The following is a 23,070-nucleotide window of genomic DNA, read 5'->3' on the forward strand; positions in this document are numbered from 1 at the left end:
AGGCTGTGAAAACATCCTCTCAACGCTACGCTATGTTCATAACTGGCAGCACACGAACCAGACTTCACGCCAGCAATGAATTTATAGGCAGACATTTGAATGATTTACCATTGTTTCTCCCAATGGTGATAATGCTCAAGGTTCCACAGCCACGATGCTTACAAGTGATATCATAGCTGGCGTCAATAGGCTTTGCAAACTATCTCATAGTCACAGTATCACCTTCATTATGGTTTTATTTCCTTGGTGTAGATACTTTCAACGTCTTGGCTGTGCATCAGTTATGTTAAGTGGCTGTATATCGCTTGTATTCTTTACAACTGTACTGTCACAGAGAGCTTTACATCTATTTCCCAAGCTCATCCAGAAACCTTCCTGTGAAACCCAGGAGTGCACATACCACGTTATCCTTTGCCATTTCAGGCCAGTTGGAAGTACCGAGTGGCACCGGCATTGAACCACTGCTCTTCCCAATATAGAGCTAAAGAATAGCTAAGATCACTGTCCCATCACACAACCAATTTCCTATTCATTAAAAATAATGTTTGTAGGGATATCGGGATATTGGGATATTTCTTTTGACATCTTCATCTAAAGGATTGTTACTAAAATGACGTGAATGACTTTGGAAAAAAAATTTCTCAGCTGCCATCGCAGAAACTGATAGCTCACTATCTGTTCTGATAATGTGCAACAACAAATCCTTCTATTAGTCTATGAATCTATAAGGACTACCACCACAATCAAACACAAAGGCACAAGAGTCTCACGTAATGGGTACGGTAAATCTCGCATAATTTTTGCTCAATTTCTTACGACTGTCATCGCAGCAGCGAGGCAAAAAGAGAAAGCAAGGAGTAGAGGCTGCATTAATAATAGAAGCTTTCAATGGATTTATTGTGAGCTGAGTGAAGGGAAGATGAAAAGAAAGTGTGGTAATATTCCATCCATCTCAGCAGAGTGTCATTTTCTGCTGAAGATGAATTGGAAGGAGAAAAAGCCGATATATTGTCGGCTTTCATGTGAGAATAGTTAGGTTTTCTCAAAGACCAAGTCGGTGTAAACTAAATTACAACTTTACTGTTACAGTGGAACCCCGGTCAGGTCCTTCAATCCCAAAGTTATAATGTTGTGACTCATAAAATAATCCTTAATTGTGAGGGATTGACAGTATTTAACAGCAACACCCTGTATCTTACACTAAACTGATTATAACAAAGATCGATAAAACCTGATTCAATTGTGGTTGTCCCAAGCCTTCCTTTCAGATATTTGCCCTCTTGAACTCGAGCAACCAGATCACTGCTTGAAGTCTGGAACCAACAGCTTTGAGAAACCATAGGAAATCAATTGAAGGTGTGATGGATGAGCCATGTTCACCACAGCTCATCCGACAGCTAGACAAACAGCGGCGACAAGCAAATTGACAGAGATATTGACAAAGAAAGATTTAATCCACGGCTTGAAAATGAAACCATTCTGAGGACACTTATGATTAGATTTATATCAGCTTTATTGACAGAAGAAATGACTGTTTGAAGCTAATTATAGAGTCAGACAGAAATTAAATTTGGCTGCACAGAGTTACTCTTTCAGCATTTCTGATGCTCTTTTGGAATTCCTCTTCAAATATCTAAATTTGAAAAGATGCGGTCATCATCTGGTAAAAAGTAGCCTACATTGTGCGCCAAACTCATGAAGACAATCATTGGCAGTGCTGTCATCCTTGGTAGGCAGGTATATTCAATCTTTACACAGAAGGATACGATATGCTGTGTCCAGCTGTCTCTCGGACAAGGTGTCCATGACTGAAGGTGTAACTGCAGTCTTTTGCATAAGGCAGAGTAGGTCCAGTTACTTCGGATATCCGCCAGACAAACTCTAAATTGCATGTATTTCCTGAGGTACATCCACTATGGGACAAGCGCCAAATTATCCAATAGTTCACCCAATCAAATATATCTTGCCAGCAATGTCTCCTTCAATGGCATAACTTAGGCATTATCTCTATAGCTACAGGAATCCCCATGCGAGGAAGACCACTTTGTCATTTTCCTTAGGGATTTTGAGATGAGAAATGGAAATGGAAAATTGACCACTGGAGAGAAGTACGGAACTAGAACAAGAGTTCCATTATAACAGGATTGCTTCTCAACACCTTTTATTGACCGAATCTGACATGAGATATTTTGTTTTTAAAGCATATGGTATGTTTCTTTAGCATTTGTTAACATAAGTGCACTGAAGCTGAAGAAAAGGCTCCAACCCAACATCAATTGTTAATGCCAGAGGAACCAAAGTCATCCCAAACTCATTTAGCAAAATGGCCTCAAATATGTGGCAACCTCGAATGGTCCCTGAAGGTTCATAGGTCCTTTCAACACACAATCCCACAAAGGACCACTCAACTTCGACACACCAATTTAGAGATCCCTAGCGACCAGAGACATCAAAGGAGCTAGTTGCCTAGCAACTGAATTGTGATGGATTTTTTCAAGAGAAGGTATTTTGTATTTATTTCATTGTTTTGGGTGTACTTTCCTTATGCCCTGTCATCAGTAAAGTCATTAGTAACTGCTCAATCCAAATAACCAGGACCAATTTTTGATGGCCATTCGTAAGACCAATATTAAATTTGGCAAACCACCAACTATGTTAGCACAATTCCAGATGAGCAGTAGCCAAAACTGGGATGTGGGCCCAGAATTTGGGACTTCCACCCCATGATTTCATCCCTCATACATTACCGAGAGAACCATAACACATCCGTAATTGTCCACAGCATATGTTCCAACATGAACCGTGTCTTCCATCGCTGCTATTACAGCTCTAACAAATCTATCTTTATCATGTCACTTTCTACCTAATACTTGTATTTGATGGTGGCTTCACTGATTTCCCCTGATACTGATTGACCATGGTCAACAACCTGCAGCTATATGATTTATTGATAGACTTGTCCTTTCTTTCATGTTTGATGGGTTCTGTACATGATTCATCGCCACAAACTGATTGAAGCCCGTGCACAATAACACAACACGTTCTCTGGCTCCTAGAATCCGGATCACCATCCCAGATTCTGGAGCATCATTCATGGACCGTCATCCTGTAATATGACACCTTTACTCAAAGGGAACCATTTCAATCAGAACAGATCAGAGTACTTGTGGTTGTCAGAGTAACCTGACTTAGAAGTGGAACTTCAATTACTGGTCTACTATTTTCAATCATAGTGCAATCTTGTCTACCATAGCTTTGACATCACTACGCTTAGTGACAGATTCAGGCAGTCAGGCAAGGATACCTGTTATGCGAGTGGTCACTGATTTGAATTGGCATCCCCTTTTTCTTGCACCCCTGGATTTGCCCCCAATGTCTTTGCTCATGTTGTGATTTGAGAATGAGATGTGGCAACACACTGGATGTCGGGATACCATAGTCTATCTGATGATTTGCTAATGTTTTTCCTGCAAATTAAACCATTGGGTGGGCATACTCTTTTTCAAATCTATCATCCTAGATGGGGAGATATTATATGATGTTTGCCATGACTAAACATCAGCATTTCAGATTTATTCATTTGTGTCAAAATGGTGATTATCAAACATATCAAATTGAGTCATTTTTTGACAAAACTATTAAATAAATGCTGCAATTATAATAAAGAAGATTTCAGCCATGCCACATCAAATTTTACAGCTGAAAAATCCTACGCAACTTTCGAGTTCACATCACTGAACCTGTCATAGAATTTCTGACTCTGGTATTCCAGGATCTAGAAAACCATCAATCGCAACGTTATCAATTTAGAAAATCACCCATAAATGATGGAGGGGTTTTATGAGAGAATAAGATGCAATTTGAGATAATCTGACGCGATATTCCCGTTCCCAGACACCATGGAAACGATGTGTGTTTTTCCATAAAATATGTAAAATGTTCATGGTCGCAGATGCATAATACTTCAACATTTGCATAAGCTGATCAGGACTGATCACTTTTACCCTGGCTTTCCAAGTAGTAAACTTTTAATGGACACTAGTAATGGCTTCTCAAATTAGAGAAGTCAGAGGTACCCTGTGGAATTGGCTAATGGCCAACGAGCCACACATGTAAACAATAGCATAAGGTTTTTGCAGGCGTCACCGTTGGGAGCTGATCTCGTGTAGCTAAGGTCCCTGCGTCAATGAGTGGCTAATTTGCTAATACTGCTGACTGCATTTCCAGAATTACTCAATCCAGGTGTGTCAATGGGTAGTAAGTCAGAAATGTCTAGGTTGTAATGCGGCTTGAGCCGTTCATCTGAACTCTCTGTTGAAAGGTTCCAGGATAGATCAGTATAGATCAGGATCAAATTGTCTCAAACAATATCATGAATGTAGTACATTTTTCACAAATTTCTCTCATACCATGTTCAACACAACACCAAAACAGAAAGAAAAAGATCGAGAAAATCTCATCAACAAGAATGTAATGATCGCAAATTTCTTTCGACAATCCATTTTATCGAGTCGCCCCTCTGGCAATAAGTGGTAATGTGAAACGAATCGAATCTTAATTTGACACAACTATCACTGGAGATAATTGCTTTATGCAAAGTCTGAAGTAACAAGCTGACAATGTCTTGATATTAATCTGAGGAATGAACAAGTTGGCTGGCTAAGGGTTGGCACAATCAATACATTTCAATAATATACGTTTTGTCTGAGACACTAAAGCTGAAACTGGTGTGTTTTAATAGACACTTCTGAAACTGACGTGTTTCAGTTGTAGACACTGCCATGGAGACTCTTTTGTTTTGGCATTACTGTTATAAAAGGTGTGTGTTTGTTCCTCTTCTGCCTCTCTCACATATATAAGCAGCAAAATACCTTCTGTGGTCAGGTCAGCTGTAACATGCTTAGCAGCAGAAATAGCCAAGAAAAGGAACACCAACTAAACTGCAGGCGATGCATCAGAAAGGTGTCTTTTTACCATTGCCCTTCCAAAGATGAGGTCAGTTTTTATACAGCTTTGCCTTCAAGTCAACTCTTCTCACCTCACCTTTGCTTTTTCCATTAATGGTATCAAGAGACAAAAAGTTACAAAGTGGGATCTACTCGAAGGCATCTCTATGTACAGGTAGAGAGTTCCTGTCCAGTGAGTGCTGCAGGAATACATCTGTCATACAGTTTCAACCATTATATATTGGTCAGGTTCAAGCAACCTTCTCTAAAATGATATCAACTGGAAGATCTATCAATTCCTGTCACTGACGTCGCCATCTTACAATGGGTCAAACCTATTCATGTCAAATTTCATATGACATAAATTCCATCGCGGGTTAAGGTATCCAACCAGAATATTGATCATAATCAAATTTTGGTGACGCTGTAGAGAAATACTTGAAAACAAAGCTATACATCATATTCATCATTTATCAAAAATTTAGGGATAATTGAATTCAATCGGTATGATCCTTCAGCATTAGTTTCTCACTGATGGACGAACAGTGCGCCAGGGCGATCCACGAAATTCGATTTGGAGCAAAATACTGCCCATCAAAGGATTGGACTAATGGATGGAGCAATTAGGCATATCATTTAATCTAATAAGCATATTCCCTCGGAGCGTAGCATGGAGGTTATATTTGAGGTTAAGCGATTATGTTTGGTTATGAAATGGTATAGCGTGGTGTCAACTCAGCGAAGAAGAGGGGCAAGAGCGGAAATCTTTTTTGGGGGTGTCTAATTTGCCCAAGAGTTAAGATGAGGGGAATGGTAATTGAGTTAGATATGACACTTCTGAGCCCACTCGGGGTTAAGGGATTTAGTGACCAATTGAATCTTTCATGATCATAGCATGGTGTCAACCAATGAAAATAAGGTGCAACATCAGGAAATTCTTTTGGGGTGTCAATCTGCCTGAGAGTTGATTGGATGTGGAATGGTGATTGAATTGAATATGAAAACGTCTGAAACAAAATGGCTTTAGAGATTTGGTGTCATAGGAGGGAAGACATACAGTTGTTTCAGAAGCTAAATGTCAGTGATGGTGGTTAGAAACATAGTGTCATTTCCTATGTCTTATTCTCACAATATTGTTAGACATTTTAGCAGCTTAGTGGCTTTGGGGACGATGTAGACACCTGGTTCCACAGTGATATGTTCTAGGTGACAAATAGTCGGAAAAGTAGTGTCGCATCCACAGTCTTATCCTAGTTGTAACACAATACAAGATGTATCCCAAAATAGATTAACCATGAACACAGAGGAATTAAAGACGTGAGAAGAATTGAAAAAGAGGCATCCGGGCATAATGTGATGTGTTTCTCGCGTGCAAGGCAATTTACTTATACAAGGAACTGCTGGTCAAATCTCTCAACGGGTCTAAACATAGAAGAACTAAGTGATCCATGAGTCAAACTGGTTGTCACTTTATCATGAGATGGTGAGAAAGCAGGGATCACTGTATATAGTGACCAATATGTCACTGACCATATTTCTCAGTAAAGCCATAACTCAGTTGTGCTTACGATTTTTGTAGTTTTCAGAGTGGACCCAGATGAATACTTTATACTTTCTCTGCCACATTTTCTTGAAAAGCGAATTCTGTAATTGGATGATAAAGTGATCTTATTTGTGTATTTTCATTTATCATACAGAACTATCATTTTTATTTGTGACCTGACCATAAGTAACTTAGACATTTAAGATTTAAGCTCAGTGACTTTGTCATGCGCAGCTCTCAGGGTGGTTGCTGTACTTATTAATTTCATTCTCATCCATCACAGAATCATCTTCACCAAACCCTTCCATAATTACAAGCATGCCTTTGGCATCTCATAAACTTTGACAGACACTTTTAAAACGACTTTTAAACTGACTTTAACAATGAGGCTTATTCTGACATTAATTAGGTGAGCTCTCTCATTAACAATTAGCTTATAAAACTAAGAAGTTCCAATTTGCATGAATCTGCTGCTAATCGGCTTGCCTAAGTCAAAGTTCACTGATGAGGTGTCTTGTCTTTAATTGATTCTAGGTAGGATTTTGACATATGTTGTATCCATGAGAGTACTTGCAGGCATTACAAAAAACACCAATAAAATTGGCAAGAATTCGACAAAAGAAACTGTTTTGTAACTTACCCAGCTATGAAAACAAGTTTGAGGAAAGCCTTGACTGAGCAAGTAGACAAACATGAGTTAAGATATTGGTGGATGATGTGATTAATCTCTCTTCTGAAGCAGAAATCCATCAAAATTGAAATCAGTTCCAAGAAAGTTATACCAAGCCCAAGCAGTAATACTGTAAATTGTCTGATAAATGACAAAAATTGAGAAATGTCTCGGGTTGCCTCCTACGAGACTTCCAATCAAGGAAATGAAGGTGTACCAGACACTTATGATTTATACCTGCAGAGCTGGGACAGAGTCGTTTATTATTCATTTGAAAGTATTGCCAATTTTGTCGCGACAAAACGGAAGCCCAAGATGTTGATGGTACTTAGGTAATGACCTGGAGGAAAGTTGAGGACTTTTTGATTAAGAAATCGGCACCCGCAGAAAGTGATGGTTGGACAAATATCTCACATTGGCACATTAGCAGGAGTTGGTGTTGGTTGCAAGTTCTTAATGAGAGGCGTCATAGGTTCAATAAAAACAACTGAGAGATACCCATCAGTGTGTAAGCTTGAATTCTTACTTACTTTGAATATCAAAGAGAAGACACATCTCAAAAGAAGAAGACACGCTGGGCATTTGGTTGCCAGGAAGCAGTTGGGTTGCACGACTGCTTCTCATCTTCAGTTCTTAGCCACTTTCAACTACTGAAAGACTTCTCAATCTTACATCATTCCCATCACATCTCACCAGTTCTTATCTACAACCTCACTCTGCCATTTACCCACTTCTCTATCGCACCATTATTTTGATGGCCTCTGAATGGTCTTCTGTGTTTTTTCTACCTTTTATATCACACCCAAGATGTCATTTACCAACTCATGTATTACTTCTTATCGGTTTGGTAAGATGGCGCAATTGCCCAAATGACAAATAAAATGTCAATATCCTTTGCGCTTGCTTTACATCTACAGGTAACTGAATTACCATCTCAGGGGTGTTGATTCTGGCTAGACCTGTGTACCATGGCTGCACATGGAAATGCAAGTTATTTCCGACAAGACCTGTTTCACTGTTTCCTTGGACATAAAGTAGGATTTCCTGCCTGCAGCACTGTGAATACATCATTGTTGCCTATGAAAAAGCAATTTCTGCCTTAAACTTTTTTCATTGCTTCAGTTGGACCTTAGTGGATAGACTATTACTTTCACCTTAGAGCCACCACAGAAGAGGCTGCACAACAGTATGAAAAACACTTGAGTTGATGAACACAAAGAAACACTTCCCCAGACTCATGTCACGTCAACTAATCCATCAGATTGATGAAACTAATCAACTTGTTGCAAAACAGCAACTCTTTTCCCAACTTGTTTTTGATGTTAAAGTTTTTGATGTTAACTAGTTGGTAGTTTCTAACTGAGTCAGGTCTGTTGCGAATCTATTGATACTCGATGTCCTCGGACACAGCACTTATCTTCATCAAGACAGCTGAAAAATTTAATTTTCCCAAACCCATTTAAACCACAACTCATAAGTGGTATCTAACAGAGTTGGGTCCATCACAAATCTATTTATCATAGAAAATATTTTGCATATTGGATAACCCTAATATCCTCGAGGGATGCATCGTCCTTAGGGAAAGGGGGCTCAGAGAAACACTAATATTTTACAAATGCACTAATCTATTTAACTCTGGCTCAGCTGCCAGTGCTATTTGCCTAATGGAACCTTTATTGCCCAGCTTGGATATTTTGAACACCATAAGCCCCTGTACCACTAGCTTATGGGATGGCCAACATGACGCCCTAGGGCTTTTTAACATGGAAACTGAAAGCATTATTATCTCCTCAACACAAATCTATTGACAATTTTGATGGACTGCACACTGTACTTTGACAATTTGATCTCTAGTTTAATGGGAGCATCTATCATTTTAATGGATGGGTATCAAAATTTAATGCCACGACCTTTCGATCGAAAACCAAAATGAACTATTTTCTTAGAGCATATGATAAAGTGAGTGGCCTAAACCGAGATAACGACTTTTTTATTGCAAACCCAGGGCCTGGTTGTTGAAACCGTGTTGGCTTATCAATCCGAAAATCTTTGCTGAGCAGTGCTTCTTTTCGCGTAGTTGTCTGTCTTGATGTGCACTCGAGAATGCTATGCCTGCCTGTCTTACCACAGCTGTCATCTTGGTAAGGTTGTCCCTCATACAGCCGGTCATGGAGAATAGTGCCGAATGGTCATCATTTTTAATCAATGCACATCGGGCTTACGTGCCCCTACGAAAGTTCAACAAACCATCTTCCCAATGACATTGTCATCAAGATACTGCCAGACAATTCCGTCAGACAACTTCATTCTACTACGCATTTATGTCCTCCTTACTCAAAGGCCAGGCTCAAAAGCTAATATCTTATCAAGGCTGCATGGTTCTCTTCAGAATCCATTTTAACTAATTAGTGGAGGCGAGCCTGCTTCAGGCGGAGCACGTCCCGGCTTTGGTTCGATGTAGCAGAGCGCTGATGACCAAAGCAAGTTGGAAGCATAGCCTGTGGAGACAGGCGAGGATGTTATCTATTCATTATCATCATAACCCTGTAGCAATGGCCTTCTGTTGTGATTAGGCTTTGATTGTTGGTAATCATAATTTAAGATCCATATATTAGGAAACTGTCTCTCACAAGAGTGTATATATCATACCAATTGTATTGTTAGCCCTTGGTTAACCCTTTGTCCAGAGCAACTCATGTCTTGCTTTGTTCCAATGAAACATATCATTGATACCAAATTAAGTGCACTCCCAAGTGATCAGGTGAGATTAAGGTGATAAGACACAGGATACCTGCAGTGGAAGAAGTGTTCTATCACCATTCCCTCACTCACAGCCCTAGAGCTAGGCAAGTTACAAAACAATTACTTCAGAACCTCCTTCAGACTAAGACCAAAGCAGCAATACATCCCACTTCTCCTGCCAGATGGTAACTCGACAATCATCCAAACTTGACCAGCACCAGAGAAACTATCCACTCGTTAATTGTCACATTAGGGTGATACAAGTATGTCACAAGGTAACTGTAATAGAAGAAGAGTGCTATGGTTGTTTCGTTGGTGACAGCCCTTGTGCTAGAGACAAGATACAAAGCAATTATCTCTTTAGAACCTCCTTCAGAACGGAACCAAACCAACATGACCACCCACCCAAGAAATGATCCAACAACTGTCACATTTAGATGATGACACAAGATACCTGCAGTGGAAGAAGAGTACTACTGACATTTCCTTTGCTTACAGCCCTAGAGCCAGAGACAAGATGGAAAGCAATCATCCTTTGGTCCTCCTTCAGACTCGGACCAAAGCAATAGTCTTCAACGGCCTTTTAAACAAAGACCAAAGCAGTGAGACAACCCATATTACCCCACAACAGCAAGGGTTGCTACTTGGTTGTACATCTATCAAGAAGATTATGTTCAAAGTCCATAACCTTTTCTCTCTGCCCTATGATACCATATTCAATCAAGCATATAATTTGCACAAAAGAAGGGTTGCGATCATTCCAGATGTAACAAGCTCAGGTAAGAGCACAGAGTGAAAAGACACTTTTCACTACTTGTTTTCCGATTGCCGACAACAAGAAATGAAGAATTCTGACAAAAGCAATGCAATAGAATTAAATAAGATCAAGCCTTATCTTCTTTGATGACCCTTAAGTCTTAAAGAAGGACAGGTGATGACAATAGAATGCTAAACCAGCAGATAATAGACACTTTTGTCTCAAAAGAATGTGACCGAATTCCCCAATGTCTCTTGAGCACCCAATGATCTCTGCCAAGGGAACTTCTTGTACTCCAGCTCTAACAGTATGCTCGACACTTGCCATTACTAATGCACACAATGTTAAGATGACTGGCCAGGTACTCTCTCAGGCAACAATAGGTTACCGAACATCATGCTAAACCGCACTTGCATAACTGTCATGAATGTAATTGGCCATAACTCAACTATTAACAGTTACATTACCACATTCTGAGAGCTGTAGCCAGTATGTCTCAGATGTCAGATGACAACTTAGATAGATTAGAAATTAAAAGTGGCTAATATATTCTGAAACACCTAGTATAAAGCTTTGATGCTCCACAACAATAGAATCCTTCTTATATTGGACACGACTTACCTTTGTTGCTGCCATGTTGATGAAGTATCCCCAACAACGACCAAAACAAAACTGGATGGGTTCGTAGATATCACTATCCTAGTGATCGTTGCTATAGAAACGATGTTGCGAGGAAGTTACAAGTTCCAAGTGGCGATTGGAGTCCCGTAACCGAGAGAAAGTGTCATTAATTTTGGGAAAGTGATTTCACAAGAAAGTTCCGCCCAGGTGGTAAAACAAATACCACAAGTCTGTCAATGAATTCAGGGTGTTAACACTAGCACATGTTCCAAATACTGAACAAAGTGAAAAGAACGACTACTGACAGGAGAAAGTACCTGTACTGGGCTTGATATGTGTTCTATGGAAAATTAACTGAAATTCCTTATGCCACAACCTTTCTAAACAAGACACGTTTTGATAAATGATAAACGAGCTTTATAAAGATACAACAAAATTTAACCGAAAGTCCTCAAGCGTTGCTGAAAGCTCCTCACTCCTCCGAGTTTGGATGCAAATGCCGACATGCAACACGCGATTCAGAGAGGTTAGTACCACATGTGCGAGACCATCTATATGGAAGAGAACATCAAGATATCCAAGTTATAATCACCCCCTCGATAATAAACCATGTGTAGAGCTCATGAAAATTTCATATCATCCATGTCAGTCACTCGCTAAGCCAGTCTTGGTGAGTCATTTATTATGATGACGGAAGGTCTCGGCCACTGTCATGTGCATGCTTGTAACCACCCCTTTTAACATGATGCATTAGTATTCGAGAGGAATATATGTTGTTCGCAGTTCTTGTTAGTCCTTGTAAGACTGATGGATTACTACAAATAGTACAGCTTCTCTAGACACAAGGCTAACCTGTCATACCACACCTTTTACTACATGTATGACAGGTTTGACAGTCTCATTTAAGGCAGCTTGATTTTTTTGTATTTCTCATATAGGAGTTTGACAGCAAGGACTAATGGGTTGGTCATGAATGTCACTGTAAGAAATGGCAAATGGCAAAAAAAGGGCAAATGTATTGGTCACTGCATTAGGCTTAAGTCTTATCAAGAATGCTCAGGTAGACTGAAATTTCAACCTTGTGGTCCTTGGTTGCGACACCAAGACAAGAACCACTGCAATCAAAAGGAGCCATGTAATGGTATTCCACCTCCAGCAGGCTCACAGAGGTAAACTAAGACATAAGAGATAATGACTTCAGTAACTCAGTGGCATTCAGACAAGCAACAGAGGAAGTCGGTCCACCATCACCATTGGTCACGTCCCCGACCATCTCACCACATTACGCTGATTACTCTAGTCTTCATCATGTTTATGGTGTGGCACAGTACTGGCTTTATTTCCTCCTTTGATAGGTTTATAGGGTCACAACAGAGTGGTACCGTAATCTATTGTATGATAATGGTGATTCTGATGGTAGAAGCTAAGTGGTTGTCCTTTCTAGCTATGGGGAAAGACGCTGATCTGCTGCCTTGGTCATTTTTGCACTTCCTGGTGAGACACAGCTCTTGCTTAATTTCCTCATTTGCTAGGTTTGTGGGCTCACTACACAGCGGGGCCGAGATTGTCCTGTTGTGCGGTAATGATAATGATGATGGCGGAAGCTCTATGGTGTCTTTTCTCAACTTTATAGCTATCGAAGGATGATCTTCTGCCTTGGTCAATATGCACTTTGATACTGGTCGGTAGAGTTCTTGCTCTACTTATTCATTTGATAGGTTATAGGGTCGCTACTGAGTGGTAAATATTGGATCTGTTGTGCAGCAATGGTGATGATGAATGTCGGCTGAAGTTATGTGGTGTCCTTTCTTGCTTTTCTACTTATCATTTTAACTCTTTTGGCAATATTCAAAGTTATCTCTCCACTATGATGTCCTGTGTCATGTTAAAGTAATGTGTTTTACTGTGAGTAAATGTCACCTGACTTTTCTACACTTGCAAATTTTGTTGTTTTCTGAGTGTCATAAAGGCTGTTATCGACCAGCCACCATAAATGCCAAGTAAACCATCCAGGCCACTTCACCAATACAAGTTGTCATCAAGTGTCACGAAGAGCCCTTTTGAAATCAAACAATAACATCATGATTTATAGAAAAGTTTTAAATCAATTCACTCTTGGTACTGGTATCACTGTAACTTAAAAAGACGGTGAAGTATCATCGGAATCATTGAGTGGGGAGAAGAGGGCTAAAAGTGCTAAATTCAAATGTTGGAGTTACAAACATGTTTCAATCTTTGCAGTTGCTAGAAAATCCTATTGTCGATGACATCAATGATGAGAAAAAGAACTACTTCTATTGTCAACCAACGTACAATCAATTCCACCAGTGGTATGCAACCCAAAGAGTCATTCAATTTGCCTGTTTCCCTGGTTTTATGTTTTTATTATAGCAACAAATGCGGATCAGAGTCATACTGTATGTTCTAAGATCTCTTTCATGTTACCAAGTCACACTAAATGTGACCATACTTAGGAGTAGGGAGACAACACGAACAAGTCATCACAGTCGATGGGATGCATAATAGGGTGGGCTACCAAGCATTGTAAAATGTGGAATGATGAGAACTGAAAAGACGAATGCTGCCATGATTTCTGTTAAGAACTTGATTGCGGCAAATTTGTCATGCTACAGATGAAACAATTTTTAAGTCCAAATATTTTTTTCAATTGATTTTTTTTTCTGCTCAAAATGAGGAAAAATCATCAGCCCCCAAAACTTTTTACTTTGCAAATTTTTCAGAAAAATCATTCAGACAGTTCAAAATTTTGAAAAATTTTCAAAGTCAAAAAAAAGTTTTGGGACCGATGTTGATTCATTTTGAGCAGAAAAAAAAGTGAAAAAAATATTTGGACTCAGAAAATTTTTCTAACCCTAATCCTTTCATAAGTTCAAAATTTTGAAAAATTTTCAAAGTCAAAAGGTAAATATCAATTCACAATAGTAAACCTCAATTCACCATGGTAAATCATCATTTCACCATGGTGAATTGGGATTCATTTCCGTTAGGGGTACGTCAGATAGGACGCCCACACCTTCCTTTCCTTCAGGATATCATAACCCTGTTATCAAACCAGCGTTTGTCATGTTTAAGACCACTCTTCTAGATTACTCTTCCTCTGTGATTCCTTCAGGCCTCTTGTTAATTACATCAAAGTAAGTAGCTTTCACCAGACCTCTGACAAGTTGCCGATTATATTCCATATACCTGTCATCTCAACTCACCAAGTGTCCGCCATTGTCGTCACTGTGGGCAGGTTTAGTAAGTTAATTTATCAGCATTATGAATAGAGATAATCCTTTCCCTTAGATCTGCATCACCACAAGATATGGCTTGTGACATCCATACAGTCGCACTTAGCACCTTTTTAAAACATTACTCTAAGAAAGTCACAGAAACTCCTGTAACTGTAACTGTCATTTCTGTAAGTATTCCTGTAACTGCAAATTACTGTAACTTCTGTAACTGAACCAGCAATTTCATGGGAACAGTTTGTCTATTAGGACGACCAACTCATTTCCTACCCATCCATACAGTTGCACTTAGCACCTTTTAAAACTTTACTCTAAGAAAGTCACAGAAACTCCTGTAACTGTAACTGTCACTTCTGTAAGTATTCCTGTAACTGCAAATTACTGTAACTTCTGTAACTGAACCAGCAATTTCATGGGAACAGTTTGTCTATTAGGACGACCAACTCATTTCCTACCCATCCATACAGTTGCACTTAGCACCTTTTAAAACTTTACTCTAAGAAAGTCACAGAAACTCCTGTAACTGTAACTGTCACTTCTGTAAGTATTCCTGTAACTGCAAATTACTGTAACTTCTGTAACTGAACCAGCAATTTCATGGGAACAGTTTGTCTATTAGGACGACCAAGTCATTTCCTACCCATTCGACAGAGAGAAGGTGAACCCATCATTGTCAGCATTAATGATGATATGAGTCTGAGCAATAACCAGGGCCATTATTCAATCAAACCATATGCCCACTCAGTGTTTACAAATGATTTTGGTAATTGATGGATTACCAGCACGACTTTGACCAAATACTGTGATAGTATGACACCGTGCCTATTTCATATCTGAGACCCTGAATCTTCAAAACAAGTTCGAGTTGGACTTGTGCTAGTTTAAGTGCCCCACAAGTGAATACTTTCATCACAGTGACTTGACAAAACCATTGCTGGAAGCACCCAAGCTAAGCTCGAATAAGAAATAAGACAGATATCTTCTACATGCCAGATACATTTCCATTACAAGAATCCCATCAATTTTTCAGGATAATAACTTTCAAATCGATACCATAGCTAGCTATATGGACCATTAATCATAATAATAGTGGGACTCAAGATGAAATTTGAAATATTTATAAAGAGAAAAGGGGCAATCATAGCTTTTTATATCAATCATAAATGAGTCTGCATGTGATAATGTTCACTTTAATACCCAAGATAAGAATTTTTTATATGAGCCTGTTGAACAATTATAATTACAATCCCAATTAGATTACAAATTGTCCGATATTATTTATAGATCTAATAATGTCCTATGTATGGTTAGAATCTATCTAATATGGTAGCCTTGGGACTGTAATGCTGTCCCGAATAGGGAAGTGGCCTGAATACAGAGGTCAAATTGTGTAGAAACGGACCATTTGGTATCAAAGTAACTGTCCCAATAGAGAGGGCGTCCTGTTGACACGAGGCGTCAACAAGGGGAGGTTCTACTGTATACATGTATAGTGGAACCTCCTTCAGTAGAGACCATGTCAGCACTACCACCTCACTACAAGGGGTCATTGATTTTGTTCTAAACGGGTCGTTTGTGTATGAATTGACCTCCGTAATTAGAACACCTCTGTAAGGACAGCATTTGTCAATAATTGTCTGTCTCCAGGGGGGACCCTTATAGAGAGGTTCTACTGTATGTTGCTTTGAGGTGCAAACTTTGAAACAAATCCTGGTGACTTTCAAGCAAGGGCACAAAGCACATTGGCACATTGATGAAAGAAGAAAACCAAGAAGTTCTACTCTTACTTAGAGATTCTGCATCACTGCACACTGATAAACCCACAAAGTCCCGCTACCCCCCATATTGTTCTCCAAACTTTGCAACCAAGGTGACCTTCAAGTATGTGACATCTCACATGATCACACATCATCGGCTCCTCCAGTGAATTACAAAACAAACATAATAGATAACAGCTTTTGATATCTCATTTGTAATACAGCATACACAAACAGCTATTGTTACATAGCCATAAGGCGAATTCTCCATTGTCGATTCAAACTTTGAAACATACCAAGGTGACTTTAATACAGGGACGTGATGCCACACACCACCGACTCCCTCAAGCGAATTACAAAATAAACGACAGATTTAGAATTGTCACTCTTGGTGCTGAACTCTAATTAATCAAGACCAATGGCATGCAAGAGGTGATTACTACCTCTTACGAAAAGAAGAATGGCCTCCTCCTGTCCGTTATGAACACCTACTGATGTTGAACTTCAATACCATAATCTTCCGCCAATTTTAGGGTACTCTCATCTTGTGTTAGGACATTCATTTTAGTCCCTAGGAACTGTACCAACAAAAAGAGGCACAGTTTGGGCAATCATACATTTTGAAGAAAACAACTTCACATACATCTTTTTCTCTCCGACTCAGATAATAAATTCGCTTTTCTTTTTGTCATTTTTATCAATTGTGTGATGGCAGGTATTGGGAAAAGTTATCCTCGAGTTTTCTTTACATGCACGGACACCTTAGAAGATTAGTATGTATTCAGAATAGACACATCATTAACGAAAAGAAATCATCTTCTCCATCGTCGCCCACATCATTGAGGCTGCAACGGTAATCATGAGGCCACAAAAGCGATGTATACAGCTTGTCTGAGATACAATATGTATTCTTGAAGCATCCAAAGGAAGGAAAACATATCCTGATTGGCCACATCTCCCCTGATCCGCAGACAAAAAACTCCGTCATTCGCGACATGTGTGATTAGGACAGTATCAATCGCCGATAATGATGCGGGAGAGGTAATTTCATGGGGAAAAAACATTATGGACCTCATAATGTTGATTGAGTGTGGCTAGAATTGAATAGTGCATCTCAGCGTTTCGATGAAAAAGATGTGGAAATCCACACGGCTAGTAGGCTACTAAAAACCTCGGAACACCTTAGTATGGCCAAATATCGTCTATAGTCATGCTTGGTATGGCTAAGGACATTTCACACTTAATTGAAATAAATCTATTAAAATTTCCAGCCTCGATGCAATAGCAATGTATGTGAAAGTGCAGTTTGTTATGGTGTGCTGAACTTGATCCATGTAACTCATGCAACCAAAGAGGCCAAAGACCTTTTTTTTGAAAATTGCAGCGAACTGTCAAGTCGCTCCCCATCTTCAACTTACCATTGAAAAATACTTGAATTGTTGATGACTGTGTGAGATAGAACACTGTCACCACTGTCACATTCTTTTTGGAGGTCAAATTATTCAATGAGAAATGTAACTACTGGTTACTTAAAGTAAGGTCTGTTTTCACAAGAAAGACATCACTGAAACACTTCATTCCAGAATTCCATCTGAAGCACATATTTCTGTCACAAACTAGAATCACTTCAGACGAGTTTCTTTAAATCGAGCCAAAAGAATTTGACATGCAAAAAGAAACAGACTATGTGACTGCAGTGGTGTCTGAATGAAATCTTCTCCTTCTTTTAAAATATTTGAGAGTTTATAAACGTTTGTGTTCAACTCACCTTACACTTATGCATAACTTGCATAGTGGATTAGGCTGCTGGTTCAGACAATTCTCCTTTTCTACGCCTTGTCCAATTTGTACTTGGTTGATGTCCACCACTACCACAACTAAAATTAATGTATCATTTTTAACATTCAGAGTCATTTCAAGAGCTTTTTGTCACCACTTTTTGATATGAAGAGTAGCAAAGGTGTATGTCAAGCAATTATCCAGATTATGAGAAAGTGGACTTTTCATAATTCTCGTTCGATGGGGCAGTGAGTCCTATACCGTTTCAGGGCCTGTGCAAACATGTTAACGACAACAACAACAGCTGATTGTGGATGACGTCATGTTGGATGAGCCAGCAAAGGACGTCACGACGATGAAGTAGATCTCGTGAGACGTGATTGCTGTTGTCATTTCATCCCGCTTGTTGTTTTTCTGATGAATAACCTACCACTATCTGACCCCTGCAATGGTATGTGACTCACTGCACCTCAAAGTGATGTTTACTGGCCACTTATGCCACTCAGAGGAATACAATTAACAGGTTTGTATTGTCCTTCTGCCATCTGTTGGTTGTCAAAGTTTTACCAATATCAGACATTCTTCTACTTGAGTTGTAACGGTTATTATTCGAAGTAGGTAAATTGTAAATTCATCCATTTGTGATGATTAATTGTACCTCACTAGTAATTCAACAGTTTAACGAACATAACTTTCTCAGAACAGATCCGTGCAGTTCCCTAACTATCGCCACACCTGCATAGACTTGACCTCATACGAAGTCACCCTCTCAAGAAGCTAAAACACCAGAGATAGAGAGATCTACTTCACACAGTAATAGAAATACGGTACAGTACTGACCAAAAGTAACAGTCTTTGTCATGAGAAACATGCAATGCTGCGATATGCAAGATTGTCCAAAGCACATTTCAGTCTCATCCAAGCAAGGAAATTTACAGGTTAGAATCTACAATTTAGTCTACCATTCCTGTAAATTGTGTAGCCAAGATGATTGTGTTTGAATTGGGTTTTGAGGAATGAGCATTGCAAGAAGGTATGTTACTTCCGCACAGTACTGTACACACTAGTCAAACAGTCATTTTCCCTCTACTCCACTGAAAAACACAAAAGGGAGGTTAGCACTGCCAAAGGTTATAAGACACGCATGCAAAATGGACCATTCCTAAATAGCAATCTACAGACTTGCCTCGGGAATACGATACAAATACATGGCACATGCTTGTCATGTTACAATGAATTGTGCCAGAGACATGACGAAAATTGCAGAATAAAAATATTTCTACTTTGAAAACATTCCAGAAGACACAAGTGCGAATGGTCATGCATCGCCAACACTTTATCGACTGCAGCGTACCATAGGCCCAACACTTGTTCATGCTTTGGTAAACGAACATGCTATTTCCCAACAAGTGTGGAAAAACAAAGAAAAGCGACAATGGTGTACGGTTATTAGTACAGCAAAGTAAGACGATGCGAAAAACGGGGTTGGGGCCACAAAATGCACATACTGTAGAGAATCTTTCCGCATGCAATTAGGTCCCGGTCCAAAAGAGCTGAAAGGACAAACGTGTTATAGTGTGGAGAAGTCATGCATACTTCATGCTATTCCATCTGAAGAGAAACTAACATTCAACTTCATGGAATGTTCAAGCTTCCGGTATGAGGCAAAGTAGAGGCAAAAAGGAGGATACGAATTCATTTTTGATATCGTCATTGTATACAGAGTTTTCAGTATAACCGATTTTTACTTCTCCTTAGACTTTGTTAAATAATGGACCACTAGATATCAATAACCACTTGTACAATTGCTCGAGCACATAACATTGACAAAAAGTAACATTTGAAACATATGATTGTCATCGTTTGTAATTTGATGAGATATCATTGTAAGTCAAGCTTGAATCGAATCCAATGAATCTCTCTAACATTGTTTATTGCCAGTTGTTTGACATGTTGTTGTGGTATTCACCAGCTGTTTTCTAGTGCATGATGTCTATTTTCATCCCTGGGGCCCCCTTCGCCAGATGGTCCCAAAATGATAAGGGATTTCTCGTACGATTCCTTGTACTCAACCAGACCAGATGGTGAAGACTCCCTCAGGAAGTCTGCTCAATGTAATGGTTCTGAACCATGCACTGCCACACTTTACTTTTAATGGATTTCAACCAAATTGAATTCCAATTGATGGAACTGATGAAATTAGGAGTGGTTTTGGTCATTACTCTGATCCAATAACCCATCCTCATGGACCCTACTGTTCGGACGTACCTTAAACTGATTTACTAAGGGACTGCCTATTGGATTCAGAGGCATGTTGGCCATTACAAATTTGACAGAATGCCTTTCGGTTTCTGTAGCATATTGGCCATTATCAATTTGCTAGGATACCTTTTAGTTCAGCCTGTTTGTAGACATACCATAACAAGTGCTTTATACCCTAGTTGAACAAGACATGCAGACAAGGCAACAACATGACTGTTAGAAATGAAACAGCATGCTTTATGCATCCAAACAGGCTGAGAAAAGTCAGAGATTAAAGATACTGAAGGAGAAAATAGTGTAATTTGTCCTCTGTATACAACTTTTACTCAAATTGAAGGTGAATTTAGAAGGGCGCACAGCACCCTGCCCACTATAAGTGCTCCCCGCCTTTTTTCAGAAGAGCTAAGGCATTTTCTATCTCAGAAGGGTGCTTCCCTGCCCTTATTCTCAGTTGATCCTAAATTCGTCAGATGCTTTTTACCCCGAGCAGCCTCCTTTGCTTGTCTCCATTTGCCAAATACCTTGTGTGATAGAGAAAAGTCCATCAATGTACTACTTACAATTGGGGTTTCTCATTGTAGTACACGGGGTACTACCATGTGGCCTACACATCGACTGATTAACCTGTTGGTAATCAGAACATATTTGGTTATACATCGATCTGAATTTGGAATTTTCGCAAAGAAAGTTGGGGTCGATAGAGGGGAGTCACAACATAAATCTATCCTGGGATTTGTGGTGTCTGTGTGACCTGTAATGCAGAAATACGAAGCGATTATGAGGGCTTGCAGGCTGTGTAGATGTTATCAAATTCTGTGCTTGAATTTCTTGCAACTGAATTGTTACTCTTTTTGCAAACATTGTTTTGTGCCTCAGAGAGTGGTGTGCCAGATTATTCTTAATAATTGTCACAAACAGCACAATTGAAACTTCAGAGTTGATGACATAGTGTTGTTCTTCAGCAACTGGTTGATTCAAGCAAGTATTGAGAACACCATTGCACGGTCTTTAAATGGAAGAGGTTACAGCACTCTCTGAGATCATTTTGTGAAACAAGCTACAAATGCTTTCAGTTTGAAGACCACATACATGTATCTTGAAAAGTTCCATTTCAGATGGAAGCACAGTCAACAATTTTTGGATGTGTTGCATGTGATCGACCGAAAGGATGCTAAATGGATCAAAATGACCTTCAGAACTGTTCTACCTTTTCCTTTATAACCAAATGAACAGTTGATCAGATACAAGCACTGCCTCACTCATGTTATCAACTCCCTGGTTTGAAGGTACATATCAAACACTGCAGTCTTCAACTCTTTGGATTGAAGCCTCTTTTTGCATATTTTATAGGGTCATCTAAAACTCCAAGAGGATAAAGATTTCGGTGACACAATGCTGGTATCTGATCAATAGGATGTTGGGGATCAGGAGCAGATGTTGAGGGTGACGTCTGCTTGTTTATCTGAAATCAAGACAGGATACTGATTAGTTTTTTGAAGGGAGTTCTACTAGTAAATGAACAAAATGTTATGAGGCTACCAAAGAGCAAAACTGGAGAGTCAGACCAGTATGAATAGGATTTGATATCTCACTCTGGGTACATTACCAGCTATTGCGGGCCTAGCACACTCTGTTTTGAATAGAGGGAGACTCCATCATTCCTATTGTTTGAGATTGGAAAGGTGTGAATTAATCTGGCAATTAGCCTCCTGTGCATTGGTACATACAAACACTAAAATGTTTGGTTTTTGCTGATTTAGGGTCAAATAAATCAGCCAAAAGTTTTGAAAGCTTCACAAATTATTGTTGCAAGGAAGTACTTTATGATAGTTTGCGAAATTTTGATTAATTCTAGGTGGAAAGTAATATTTTTCGCATATTTGTTGGGAAAAAAAATTGAAAATCCTCCAATTTTCAACCCCCCTATGGACACTATGAATTTTTCTCCAATAAAGCTGAAATCTTGGGAATATAATCCTAAGAGTTATATCAACCACGTCTGAAGTCGGGAGTTTGTATCAAATGTATAGTTTCGGAGCTAGCGCAGCTAGAAAAGCCCCCAAAATCCACTTTCTCAGGAATTTACACTACGGGCTACGAGTGAAGCATTACAGATTTACCAAAATTTTCAACCTATAGATGGACACATCGAATTTCCATCCAAATCACTCCAAATTTTGCCAGTAAATACCTAGACATATATAGAATTGTGTCAGAAGTCGGGAGTTGGGATTATTTTAACACCCCGCCCAAAAAGCCAACTTTATTGATATTTCCTATGCATTTTCCATTAGGCTTGCCAGGACCAATTAAGCAGGTGCACTAATTGGCTTAATTGGCTAGGCCCGCAATAGCTGGTAATGAGTGATTTTGTGAAAGCTCGCGAAGAGCTTCAGGTTTGGCCTAGATTTCAGATACCTCCTTTTGGTCTTTGGTCAGACAAGTGGAACTGTATCAGTATTTATGGTATGATATCATAAATGTGAAAAATAAATAAAGAACAGCAGTAATGTCTTGGCAATCAACTAAGTTTGACTCCTCAAAACAGATTAAAGGTGGAGAATTTATTGCAGAGATATCCAAATTGTTCAAAATAGTATTGGGAAAACATAATTAAGAGGACAGAGTATAATCAAGTACATAAAATGCTCCAAATAAAACCAAGTCAAATGATGAACACAGCATGGGTAAAATCAATCATAGGGTAATGAAAATACATAATTGAAATACATATCAAAA

The 23,070-nt window shown here is 39.2% G+C and overlaps 1 protein-coding gene across 14 annotated transcripts in view; it reads right to left on the reverse strand.

Annotated features, from left to right (window-relative positions):
- Positions 1–23,070, reverse strand: part of LOC135484723 (RNA binding protein fox-1 homolog 3-like) — a 170,942-nt gene that overhangs the window by 81,051 nt on the left and 66,821 nt on the right. The window contains exons 2-3 of one of the 14 annotated variants that reach the window (XM_064766484.1): positions 20,892–20,955; positions 18,059–18,167 (exon numbers count right to left, since the gene is read on the reverse strand). The exons of 12 other annotated variants lie outside the window; for them this stretch is intronic. In XM_064766484.1, coding sequence (XP_064622554.1) covers positions 18,059–18,082 — 24 coding nt within the window. In that variant the 5' untranslated portion in view covers positions 18,083–18,167; positions 20,892–20,955. Of the gene's footprint in view, positions 1–11,279; positions 11,733–18,058; positions 18,168–20,891; positions 20,956–23,070 lie in introns of those variants that run through there. One more of the 14 variants, XM_064766490.1, reaches the window with a different exon arrangement.

This window comes from Lineus longissimus, chromosome 1, assembly GCF_910592395.1.
Source record: "Lineus longissimus chromosome 1, tnLinLong1.2, whole genome shotgun sequence".
Classification (NCBI taxonomy): Eukaryota; Metazoa; Nemertea; class Pilidiophora; order Heteronemertea; family Lineidae; genus Lineus; species Lineus longissimus.